This window comes from Pseudorca crassidens, chromosome 10 (assembly GCF_039906515.1).
Source record: "Pseudorca crassidens isolate mPseCra1 chromosome 10, mPseCra1.hap1, whole genome shotgun sequence".
Classification (NCBI taxonomy): Eukaryota; Metazoa; Chordata; class Mammalia; order Artiodactyla; family Delphinidae; genus Pseudorca; species Pseudorca crassidens.
In genome coordinates this window covers 285374-298127 of record NC_090305.1, presented here as the reverse complement: position 1 = coordinate 298127, position 12754 = coordinate 285374, and the positions used below count along the sequence as shown (strand labels likewise).

The following is a 12754-nucleotide window of genomic DNA, read 5'->3' as shown; positions in this document are numbered from 1 at the left end:
CCTGGCAAGCTGGCGAGGGGAAAATCCATCACAGAAACTTCATAATATTTCCATGATCATGGCTGTTCTAATAGTTGGGCAGGAGGAGATCAGTAACAGGAATTGTGTATGTGAAGATGAATTGAAAGGAAGTTGCAGTAGCTGCTTTGGGCCTAGGCGGTCCTGGAATTACAACAAAAAGCTCCCCTCCCTGCAGATTTTTTCTGCAGCCCATTTAGCTGATGACTGAGTTCCTCTCGCAGGAGGGTCAGCAGGAAGGGGCAGAAAGAGACATCGGAACCGGCTGGCAGCCCGGCCTCCTGAGCTCTGTGCCTCCTGGAGACTGGCGTCAGTTGTGTTGTGAAACGTTGGCCACTGCCGTTCGGGATGCCTGTGTGTGACCTCCTCCTGATCAGATGGCTCTGCGAGGCCCGCGTGAAGGGTTGGCCTGGCCATCAGCCTCAGACCTTCCCGAGAGCCGCCGGCAGGGGCGTTTTCTGGCAAACGGTCCATGTATTTTGTATAAATAATCACAGCTTTTACAATTGGCATAATTCATAGGTTAATTCTTTATCACTTTGTTTGAATAAAATTTCTAGCAGATACTAGTTTTACAGTGATTTAATCCTTCTCCTAAAATATTCAGCCGAAAGTTCTACCTTGTTTTTTCTCTTTGATGTTTTCGTTGTAGGTTCGTTTTTATATACACTAGAATGTAAACAAGAGAGACAAATTGTCATATCTACGCTTTGTCATTACAAACTGTTTCAGGCTTCTAAACCCCTGAAAAATGAAACCAAACAATTGCTTTCCAAACTGAACATTTCACTGAATGTACTGTATCTTATGTAAGTCAGCTTTTATCTTGATTGGTTAATTTAAAAACTAGCCATGTCTTTCATTGTTGTTTGTGTTTTGTGCACGCCTAGAGGTGAGGGCTGTGTCTTTAAAACAGTCTCCTGGGCAGCACGCACACTGCGGTACCTGAGGTGAAGGAGGGTGTCCTCGCTGGGGGCCCTAGGGCTCCGAGGGCAGCAAGCTGTGTGCAGAGCACACCCTCTCCACCCTTGCCAAGAGGTAGAAGCGTTAGGTTAGCTTGTTTTTTCTTAAAAGTCTTACGCAGATGAAATTCATATGCCGTACAGTGCGTCTGCAAGATAAAAAGAATACAGTTCAGTGGATTTTCTTCTGCTGTGTTCACAGAGTTGTGCAGTCCGTCACCACAATCCACTGTGGAACGCTGCATCACCCCAGAGAGAAACCCCAGCCCCGTTAGCGGTCACCGTCCACGTCCCTCCCAGCCCCCACCCCAGCCACTGACAAGCACCTGTCTGCTTTCTTTCTCTGGTTTGCCTCTTCTGAAAATTTCATAAAAGTGGGATCATAGAATATGGCTTTTTGTGACGGGCTTCTTTCATTGAGCGTAATGCTTGCAAGGTTCGTCCCTATTGCAGCCTGTGTCATGCCTTGTTGTGGCTGAATAACGTCCCATTGTATAGATATGCCACATTTTATTTGTTCACTCATCATTTGATGGACATTTGGGTTTGCACTTTTTGGCTGATACAAAGAAAGGTTCTGTGAACGATTGTGTACAAGTTTTCTGTGGACACATGTTCTCATTTCTCTTGGGGATACCCCCGGGACTGGAATCGCTAGGTTATGTGGCTACTCTGTGTTTAGTCTTTTGATGAGCTGCCAGACTGTTTTCCAAGTAGCTATACCATGTGCTTTCCTACCAGCAGTGTATGAGGTTTCCAAATTCTCCACATCCTCGTCGGCACGTGTGACTGTCTGGTTGGTCGTAGCCGTCCCCGTGTGTGTGAAACAGTATCTCATTCTGTGGGGTCGTCACTTTTGTGATGGTGTCCTTTGTAGCACAGAATGTTTTGATTTTGATGAAGCCCAAATTATCTAATTTTTCTTTTGTCGCTTGTACTTCTATTGTCATTCCTAAGAAGGCAGGCCTGGCCTAATGTCACAGAGGTTTACTCCTGTTTTCTTCTAAGGGTTTTATAGTTTTTTCACTTACATTTAGGTCTGTGATCCATTCTGAGTCAGTTTTTAAGGAAGGGACCCACCTTCTGTCCTTTTGAGTGTGGACGTCCAGTTATCCAGCTGTCCCTAGCACCATGTGTTGGAGAGACCACCTCTCCCACCAAATGGTCTCGGCACCTTGTTGAAAGTCAGCTGATTGTAAATGTAAGGGTTTGTTTCTGGGCACGCAGCCATGTTCCTGTTGATCTACATGTCTGTCCGTGTGCCAGTGCCACACTGTTTGGATTATGGTAGCTTTGCAGTAAGTTTTGAAATGAGAAGGTCTGAGTTTCTCCAACTGTGCTATTCCATTTCCATATTGTTGTGTCTAGGATCAACTTGTCAAGTTTTGTTTTTAAAAAGAAAAAAGAAAAGAAAGAGAAAAGCCAGCTGTGACTTTCATAGCGCTGCACTGAGTCTGCAGAGCTTAGCTCTGAGGTTAGCATCGTGGAGCCTGGAAGGGCAGGGCAGGAGGCAGTGTGGCAGCCCGCGTCCTTCCACTTCCTGTCAGTCTCAGGACAGGACAGTCCTGGTCTCCCCAGGGAGACCAGGGGAGGCACTGGTTGGAGGGTGACATCTGGTGGCTGGACGGCCCTGGCACAGTCCCTACCTTTCAGAGCAGGACACCTGCCTCCACACAGTCAGACTTGACTCTCAGACAGTTTTCAGTGAAAGGGAACTTTGTTGTGGCCGGTTTCTTTGGGCTGATTTAGAAGGTCTGCTCACTCGTAACGAGCTGCCACTGTGGCCATGGGGGTCTGCCCTGCATGGAGCAGGCTGGGGGCCGACCCTCGCGTTGTTTCTGTTTGACAGACAACATAGTTCCCATGGTCACCTGTCCCTTTCTCACCTCCAGGCAAGACTTGAAATCTGCACCCTGAGGGACACCGTGGCTGCTCACCTGACGCCAGAGAGCAGGTGAGATGCTCCGTGGCCGTGCTGTGAGTGCTCCAAAAGCCCCTGTAGTAAAGCTCGTCGTACAGGCGTGAGGTCCCAGGTGAAGGTGACTGATCACAGCGAGCGCTTGTGACTGTGGTCTCATAGTTCATGTGCGATCAGTTGTTCTGTTAAAAGCACAAACCTACAGTGAGCCAAGGATTCCAGAGACTGCTCCTTTGTAGCACAGAAGGAAGAAAGGTTTAATGTAATTCCATGTTTCTCATCCACTGAGGTAAGTCTTAGTCTCATAAGCGGTGTAGCAGAGCATTGCATACTTCTTTTGAAAAGGAGAAAATAGGAATTGAGTCAGTCTATTCATCACAGACTCTGAAGGACGGTTCAAGCATCATGAGTATCAGCATAAGAGGAAGACCTTGTGGTTTCTCTGCAGAATTTTGTAGTGGAAATTTGGTGATAATTCTTAGCTGTTTTGAATGAAAGTCAGGATTTCCTATCATTGCAACATCAGTAGGTGAACTGAAACAGCACTACCTACAGAAGATTGTTTACCCCATTGGCAGTATTGCCTGGGAAGTGTTGGGTCCACAGGGGAACTGCTTAAACACGATGTGCGATGTACTTACCGTTCGTTTCCAGCTTTAGACGGTGTGCTCGTGCCGTCATCCTGACTGTCATTGCTACAGCTGAAAACTTCTCCATTTTTTCCTAACACATGAGGTTATTAGCCTCTTACTTCTGTTCTGGCGGCTGACCGGGAGCCTTTCTGGTTCGTTCCCACCACTGCTGCTCTGCACAAGTGCTGAGTGATAGACACCAGAAAGCACCCGCCCAGGACCCATGGGTGAGGTGCTCTGCATGAGGACAGACCTGTGTGTTCTTTCCCACTGACTTGACCTTTCGTAGCCCAGCTTCCTCATCTGTGACAGGAAGATAATAATACTTTCTAGGCAAAGTTTTGGGGGAATTAAATGAGAAACTATGTCAAACCACCCAGTAAACTCTTGGTGGGGTCACCTTCATCCTCTTCTTCTTGGTCGTGATGTAAAAATAGAGAGCAGTGGCCTCACATTGCTCTTCATCGAATGAGAAGAGGTTTACAGGAAATCAGGTGACAGTGGAGGCGGCGGTAGAGACTTCTCTCCACGTCAGGGAAGAGGACTGAGTGCCCACAAGTTGTGACCTGTCCCCACCCCCCCATACCTGACCCACCAGGAACAGCTGGGCACCCTGCCAATTTCTGGGGCCCTGTTGGTACTTTGCTGTCTCTCTGTGTGTTGCTCTGATACCTGCCCCTAGTTTGAGAAACATTGCTCAGAAGTTTATTTCCTGGTCCACTGATGCAGACGTTTTTACAAAAAGAAAAAAATCAAAGGCCACTTTGAAGTCAAAATAATTACATTTATTTCTTTACTTTAGTCAATAGTCATAAAACAAAAAGAGATGAGAACTGTTCCTTAGTGAACAATACAAGTTATTACCAAATAATCTCCCCTAAAATGCTTTTCATTTGATTTAGTAACTTTTCTGGTACTTTCTACTTTAAAAAGTTAAACATACCAAATTGGTGGTTTTTAAATCCACTCCCTTTTCCGTATTTCATGAAATGAAATGATGTTGAATTACACACACACACACACACACACACACACACACACACCCTCTCCATTATCCTACAAATTTTAAATATGATAACAGCTAAATCCTCTTAAGACATGTTGTTATTATAAGAGGTTGGCTGGAAATCAGGCCCTGCACAGGTCAATTCTAGAAGTACCCCCTTTGTATACTGTTGCACAAGATCATCCCTGTTTCTACTTAGCCCTCTTCCTCCCTTACCAGCTTTCATCTGTGTACTTCAGCTTTGTTTTGAAAGTAAAGACCTCCTTAAATTTAATGACTCCACACGAAGCTCTCACCTACCACGGTGAGTAGCACCCTTGTGTAAAAATCAGCTTCTCCTTTGCTTTTCAAGTTGTGTTTTATTTGCTGGTTGAATTCTTCTGGCCCAGCTCCTACAAACCCTCACTTTCACTTTCACTTTTCCCCCTGCTTCTACTGGGCTGTATGTTTCTCTGTATGTAAGATGCGCTTTTTCTGACGTTCCTCTTCCTGGTGGGGCCGGCGTGTCCCTGCCTGGGATGCTGTCTGTGTTCCAGATCCAGTTTCAAGCAGGCTCTGGAAGCCCTACCGCAGCTCTCGAGCGGAGCGGACAGAAAGTAAGTCTGGGTGCTGGTCTCAGGGACCTAAACTCCTCCTCTTCAGGTGGAGACTTGGCCTTGAGGAAGGCGGTACTCGGTGGCCCTCAGGTATGCGTTGTTAGCTTGTCTCCCACGCGGCAGAAGGAGGTAAAACCTGGGTTTCATGACGATTCAGAAATTGGTTCTTTTACTGTTTTAAGTGACCATACCAGTCCCTTAAACGTCCATAAGAAAGTTTATTTTGACTCACTCAGTAAACTATATTCTTATCTGAAATTTTTAAGAAAATACTTCGAGAACCGTAAAAGAGAGGACAGCATAGTAAAGTGCAGGACTCAGTGATGTTTCCTTCCAGTAGGTCAGCAGTGTACCTTTTGTGCTCTGTAATATGAAGTGTTAAGGCTAAATTTGTAGACATGACATAATAAAGTTATATGCGTTTCGCTAATATTGTACTAATGGTCTCAGCCTGACCTCAAACTTTGCTACTCACGTAACAGGAAATTCTGACCCGAGACAAAGTCTAGGCCAGGCAAAGGTCACGAGTGCCCGGGCTCCCCTCACCTGAGACAGCGGAAACACCGCCGGCCTGGGCCCCTTCCCCAGCCCGGCCGAGGTCCGCCCACCCTTGCAGCTGGCTGACGAGGCAGACAGTTACGGAGCCCTGACTGCGTGACACCCTCGGTGTGGCCTGGGGCAGCACAGAGGATGTTGTGGACACTCAGAGGGCAGAGGGAGCCTGTAGGGTGTGGACGGGGCTGGGAGGACGGGCGGCAGAGACCTTCCTAGTCTCCTGCTCCTCTCGCTGACTGCGTGGTTCAAATGCTGTCCATTCCTCTAGCATGAACATCATGAAAGATTGAAGCAGCCACGTATCGTTAACATGTGCAGCTAGTGCTCGCTAGGCTCAAAAGACCAGTGCTTTTGAGGGAGTCAGGAGCAGCAGACACCACAGTGAAGGCCAGGACGGGGGCTGTTTCAGATCTGCGGGGAGCGCCGTGAAACCAGGAAGTAGTCTCTTGACCCCAGTAAGCTCGTTTCTTGGCTGCTTCCTCTGAGCCAGACGAGCTGTAAGGTCCCTTGTGGCCCCAGAATGATGCGGCTCTGTCTGGCCAGCACAGGGACCAGGCAGGTTATTGCTGGGGTTGGGACTGACCCTGGGTGTTCCTGTGCTGCATTCACCCCTTCAGTCCCCTTCTCCAGTGTTTGCAAAAGACAGAAATGCAAAATAAGAGCAACAGAAAAGAGACCAGTAGTTGCCACGGGGTGGGGTGAGGGCAAAGGTGACGACAGACGGGCAGCACAGGAGGATTTGGAGGTGACGGGACTGCTCTGTCCCGACGGCGGGGGTCTTGAGGCTGCTGCGGTGCGTTTAGCAACGGGCACAGAGCTGATGCCAAAAAGAGTACATTTCAGTGTATGTGAAGTGTTTAAAATTAGAGGCTCAAATACCCAAACATCAGTCTGTTTGGGGGAGCATCTAACTAATCTAGGGGAAGGGGACAGAGGGCGATTTTATGTGTAAGGTGAAGACGTCTGCACGTGTATGTCCTTGCAGCTAGCTTCTTTGGTCGGCTTATTTCTGTCATTGAGTCCAGAATCCACAGATGAGTGACTTTCCTGGCCCAGGGAGGCACCGTGGGGCAGGGCGTGTGGGGGACCGGACCGGACCGGGCGAGCGTGTCTGGGTCCCGCCCGCCGCCCGCCCGTGGCTGTCAGCGCCTCTCCCCACAGGCTGCTGGAGTTGCTGCTGAGCCGGGTCAGGAGCGGCGTGCACCTGCAGCTCGCCTGCTTCCAGGCCGCCCCTCCGCCTGCCGTGAAGACGCAGGTGCCTTCCAGATGACGCGCTCCCCCGAACACCCACAGGTATATCTGGGCGGAAAGCTCCGGTTAGGCTTGCGATCTCTCTCTCTTTCCATTCCCTTGAATTGGTAGCTTAGGAAGATGTTGGTATGTGTTATATTTCAACCAAAATGACCTGATATAAAACGTCCAAGCAGCATTTGCTTTGTCGCTTTTATTACGTTAGGCCCCGTATGACTTTCAAATGCCTTTTTAAAACACAGCGTTTTCTCTCGTAGCTGCATGCTGCATGGTGAAGGCTGCGGAAGACGGGGCGGCTCAGGCCTACACCAAAGCATCTTCCGGGGCCTCCTGCAGCTTCCAAGGCACCTGGGGCGGCGACGAGAGATTCATCGGGAAGTTACATGCGAGCATCTGGAGCTTCAGCTGTCCTAAATTGTGCAGCTGTGCTTAAAACCTTTATTTCATACAGATGGCTCCCGATTCAAGTAGACTTTTAGAAAAACGTGTGGTCTGAATAAAAAGGTGTGACATTTGGGCTGTGCTTTCTGTGGTCCTCCATCCGTGAGTTAACTGCTGCCGGTTTCTATGTTCACAGCGCTCGTGACATCGGGCCTCTTTTGTGTGACTCGCCCTGAACCTGACGTGAGCCTTGCGGCATCGTGCCTCCTGCCCCAGACCCCCTTGCACGCGTGGGGAACGGTGGGCCCAGGCGCCTCATCCGCGCTGTCCCTCTGGCACCTTCCGCGCCACTTCTGGCCCCTCGAGTGGCCTGCTTGGTGGCCGCGGGGGGTCTGCTCTGGTGGCATCTGTGTCACCAGGCGTGGGAGCTGCCGCTTACACCGTTACCAGAGCAGGTCAGGCTGCCGCGACCTCCTTCAGAGTCAGCTTCCCTGACCTGACTTTGTCACACCGTTTGCTTCAGAAAACGGAGTCAGGGTTTTAGATTTTCCCAGGGATGTCACAGAATCCCCTTTTCAACACTGGCATTAAGGTCTGTATTAATACGGGGAGCTCTGCGGTCCATCATGGCCATGTGCAGTGTCCATCGTTTGAAGTGAGTCCCTGTTGTGTTTGTGCATTTGTTGCTGTTGGGGGATGGGGCGTGGCAACTAGAAGGGAACGTTTCACCTTGTACAGATGTTCTGGATAAGCTTATTAAGAAATATACGGACTGTCGTCTGTCCTAAGCATGTTAACCATTGTATCTGCCACGGCTGAGAACTAAATTACAAAACTGCAATCCTGAGTGTTTGTGTTATTTTAAATATCTGATGCAGAGCCTTCAGCCAATAAAGAGTGTGTCTTTAATACGAGATGTAAGTTAGTTGACGTTTTTTCCCTAAGCATCTTCATTTCAGCATTTTCATTAGCTGTGTAACTTTTTATATGTCTAGTTATAACCCTCACAATAAATATTGGGTTGGCCAAAAAGTTTGTTCGGAACTTTTGGGCCAACCCAGTGCTTAAATCCCGGTTTACCTTGTGTTTGTCTGATCGTTGTTGGAAAGCATTACCAGGGGTCCCGCTGATTCGCCTCTTGTTGGGGGCCCCGCCCTGTCAGGCCCATAGGAGCCAAGACGAGGACTTCATGGCTCAGGGAAGCACAATAACACTTAAGCAGAAGCGGACCAGGGAAGCACTTCTGTGGCTCGGAATGGAGCGTCGGAGCATGAGAACCTCAAACCCAAAGGAGGGGGTTCACGGAGGACTTGCTGGAAGAACAGCTGCTTGGGCTACAGAAGACGGTTTAGTGGTTAAGAGGAGATTGCTGGCTGTAGTGAAGTTAAAAGAAAGCCGAGAGGCGAAAACAGGCGCCGAGAAGACACGAGGCGCCCAGAGGCCCTTGGGTCCAGCACAGCCACGTCGGCCTGGCCTTCAGCACCAGGAAGGTACTGGCAGTGGTCTGGGCTTGCCGAGACTCCCCGTATCTGTGTCCCATGAAAGTGCATGTTCCAGAAATGATTCCCTCGTCACAGACAAGCATCCTGCGGTGGGCGCGGCACCCAAGTCACTGTCCTGTCCCCGTCCTTCATCCAGTTTTCTTGAAGGAGGAGAACTAAAGAGCTTGCACTTGCAACTCTGATTTGGTTCAAGACGGTGCTGGGTCTCTGTCCTGATCATGTGCTGTCAGGCGTGCAGCTGGTGGTTGTATGAGAGCCACAGTGTGTTTGAACCAGCTTTTACATCAAGATGAGGGTTCTAAAGTAAGAGTCAACTAGGTTTTATTTAATACATGGTTAAAGTAATTGTCATAAAACTACCTACCAGTACTGTCGTGAAGGTGAATACGCTCTGCAATCTAAAAACATGGATTGAATGTCCGATATGCATAACACAGAACATCAATTTCAATGACTAGCTTTGCTTTAAATGCAGGTTGCATATTTGTTGTATATGAGATTCATCGTGCTCTTTGTGCACTGATGTCACCTCAGTTTCTGTTCACCCACACTTTTCATTCAGTTTCGGTGTATGTATCACTGGAAAGGCTTTTTGTGCCTGGCCAGGTGATAAATACATAACAAAAATGTTTTCCGAACAGGAGCTGGGTCTGCGGGTGTGCCTGTTGGTGAAAGCCAGGAGCGCCCCTCGACCGGCTGGCCCTGGAGCTGGCCGCACTGTCCTCCTCATTGTGGAACCATGACTGTCCCGGCTTGTGACTGTGGCCACTGTTGACCATTGTGCTGGTTTTCGTTGTTTCTGTCACGTTTTTCTCGAATTTCCCTTCCCGCCCTCCCTGCCTACAGACCTCCAGCTGGGCACCAGCAGCCCCTGAGAGCAGAGACCACTGCTGACTCTGATTGCCCGGGAGGCCCAGGGACTTGAGTGGGGCTGAGCCACAGCGGTCACGGAGCGACAGGATCATGGGAAGAACAGAGGCCGTCGGCAGGCGGGGCGGGGGTCCAGGGGATGAGTGCGGAGAGGTGGTGGCTGGGCTTGGCAGCTTCCTGGTTTCCTGAGTGACCAGAGAGCAACAGGGAAGGAGTCGGAGGAACTGGAGACTTGGCACCGACTGCCCACCGGCCACTGGGTCAGCCTGCAGGCCCCTCCTGGGCTCCGGGTGTCCGGTCAGTTCCGTCGGGTCACCGCCTTTGCTGCTGCCCTTGCTGCGTTTTCTACGTAGTCTTCCCTCACCCCAGAGCCCCTCCACCCCAGCTCCACGGAGGGCCTTGCAGACGGGCTCAGGTTCGCCTGGAGTAAGTAAGGTCGCCCAGCCTGTGCCCAGCCTGTGCCCTCAGGTCCCTGCCTCGGCCGCTGCTGGAGCAGCCACCGCTCCATCCCTCCTTGGTCTGGCAGCTCCCTGAGAAGGGTGGGCGGAGGAGAGTGTCTGAGACCGTGATAGCCGCGTGAGGATTCTGGCTTGGAGGCCTCCTTCCCAGCTCTCGAGCCTTTGCACCGTCGACCTCAGTGGCCGGCTCCGTCGCTCTCTGCTTGAAGGATTGTCTCCTTTTCCCAGTTCTCAGTTCCTGACGTTGCTCTGGGTTGTGATGCCTTTTGGTTCCTAGTGCTGAATCGAATGTCTTTAGATTCTGGGAAGTTGTCTTGAATCGTTTCTTTGAATCTCCTCTGCCCCTGGTGTGTGTGGTTTTGTTGTTTTTTTCTCTTTGTTTTTAGTATTAGGATCTCCTATCCTGGACCTTTTTAAAATTTTAAAAATCTTTTCCCTCTTGTTTTCTCTTTGCCTTTATCCTACTTCCTGGGAAACTTTGACATTTACTGTCCAGCCTTCCTGTTGGGTTTTCCATTTCTGCTATGTTGTTTTTAATGTATGAGTTTTTTGTCCCCTGAATATTCTTTTTTGTAGAGTCCTGTTTATTTCTTATTTCTCTGGGAATAATAATACACTTCTAGAAGTTTTTTTCTTTTTTCTTTTTTCATAGTCTCCAGTTTGCTGTATTCTTCTGTCTTATGCATTAGAATAAACATCATAAGCTTTCTTCAGCTCTATAGCAAGCTTGGATATCTACTTATATTTAGCAGTAGAGCACTATAAAGCTGGATTGGATCGTGAGCTCCCTGCGGTGGAAGGGGCTTATCAACTGTGGGCTTCAACCAGGGTGGTCTGGATGGGCCTTTTCATTGGGGAATCCCCTAAATTGATACATTTAGGTCACTTCTCTGGGGCTGGTCAGATTTCCCAGAGGGGGTTCTTCTGATCTCATGCCAAGTGGGTATGAGGTGCCTTCAGCGTCTGGAAGCAAGAGCAGGAAGAAGGCTGGGAGGTCACGTTTTCAGGGCAGCACCCCTGCTCTCACCTGGACCTGGTATCGCACAAGCTCCTGCATTTACCATCGCGGAGAAGGAAGCCCTGGCTCTGCTGAGGGGGACAGGTGAGGAGCCCTGGGAACATCTGCCTCTTTTTTATCAGCCTTTGAGCCGACCATTCAGTTTTAGCCCAACTTTATCCCCACTTTCAGGAGCTGCCACACCACAAGTTCTTGAGCCTTTGGGGCTCAGTTTTGCCATGTAGACTAGGCTGCATCCTTGCTTTTTATGCTGCCAGTTTAGGGTCTGACTTTTAGGTCAGCTACATCAGTTTCCACTCACTCATATCCTCGGCAGCTTTTAAACTCCTGTGGCTGTTTCGTCTCCTGTTCTCCTTTTTCTTTGCAGATATACATATATATTTATTTAATTGTATTATTAACTATCTCTGTATAACTACATCTGTACTGTTGTGTGCAGTAGATGGACTGTGTGCATGTACTGGGCATGGATGCTGTACGTACACACGTACACACACACACACACACACACACAAATGCACTGTCATTTTCGTAGGGTTTTGGTTAGAGCTAAGGTTAATGTGCGGTTTTAGTCTGCCATCTGTAACTGAAAGTTCAGGTTAACTTTTTGTTTCTTTGTTTTGTTTGATCATAACACCAAACTCCTTACATGTGCATGGTCTTCAGGTTTGTTGCTCACAAGACATGATCATTTACTGCAACTTTCAAAAATTGAAAGGCATATTAGGGGAGAGGAGCCATGGCCTCCTGTTCTGATGACACCACTCCCCACCCCCAGGGGTGACAGTACCAAATCAGCCTTAGTGTGCAGAAAACATCTTTTATCCCATAATTAGAAATAAGTCTCACAATACAACAACGACAAAGTCTTACCAGAAAGTCAAACTTGAACACCTGGATCTATCTACTTAATCCACAGGAAGCACAGGGGCTAGAAGAGCATGTCCATGGACAGCCAGCAGAGTCACTGCAGGCAGGCCGCGGGGATGTTACGGGCTCAGTTTCAGACACTGCAGTAAAAGGGAGAGTCATACAGATTGTTTGCTTTCCCAGTGCATATAACAGTTGTGTTTATACCATACTGTAAGTGTGCAATAGCATTGTACCTAAGAAAAAAATGTACATGCCTTAATTAAAAAATACTTTATTGCTAAAAATCACTAGCCATCATCTGAGCCTTCAGCGAGTCATAATCTTTTTGCTGGTGGAGGGTCTTGCCTTGCTTGGTGGTGGCTGCAGGCTGATCAGGGTGGTGGTCTCTGAAGGCTGGGGTGGCCGCGGCCATTTCTTAAAATAAGACAATGACGTTTGCCACGTGGACTGACTCTTCCTTTCACGGACGATTTCTCTGTAGCCTGCAATGTTGTTTGATAGCATTTTACCCACAGTAGAACTTCTTTCGAAATTGGAGTCCTCTCAAAATCTGCCACTGTTTTAGCAGCTAACTTTAGGCAGTATTCTAAATCCTTTCTTAGAGTTTCAACAATCTTCACAGCATCTTTACCAGGAGTAAATTCTATCTCAAGAAACCACTTTCTTTGCTCATCCATAAGAAGCAACTCCTCATCTGTTCGAATTTTATCCTGA

At 48.7% G+C, this 12754-nt stretch overlaps 1 protein-coding gene across 3 annotated transcripts in view; it reads left to right on the top strand.

The window, feature by feature from the left end:
* The window catches only part of EXOC2 (exocyst complex component 2), a 156274-nt gene extending 148041 nt beyond the window's left edge, over positions 1–8233 (top strand). For 2 of the 3 annotated variants that reach the window (XM_067751838.1, XM_067751836.1), the window contains 4 exons: positions 2873–2934; positions 5000–5132; positions 6849–6980; positions 7196–8233. In XM_067751838.1, coding sequence (XP_067607939.1) covers positions 2873–2934; positions 5000–5132; positions 6849–6980; positions 7196–7213 — 345 coding nt within the window. In that variant the 3' untranslated portion in view covers positions 7214–8233. The remainder of the gene's footprint in view (positions 1–2872; positions 2935–4999; positions 5133–6848; positions 6981–7195) is intronic. The other variant, XM_067751837.1, reaches the window with a different exon arrangement.
* Positions 8234–12754: the final 4521 nt, after the last annotated feature.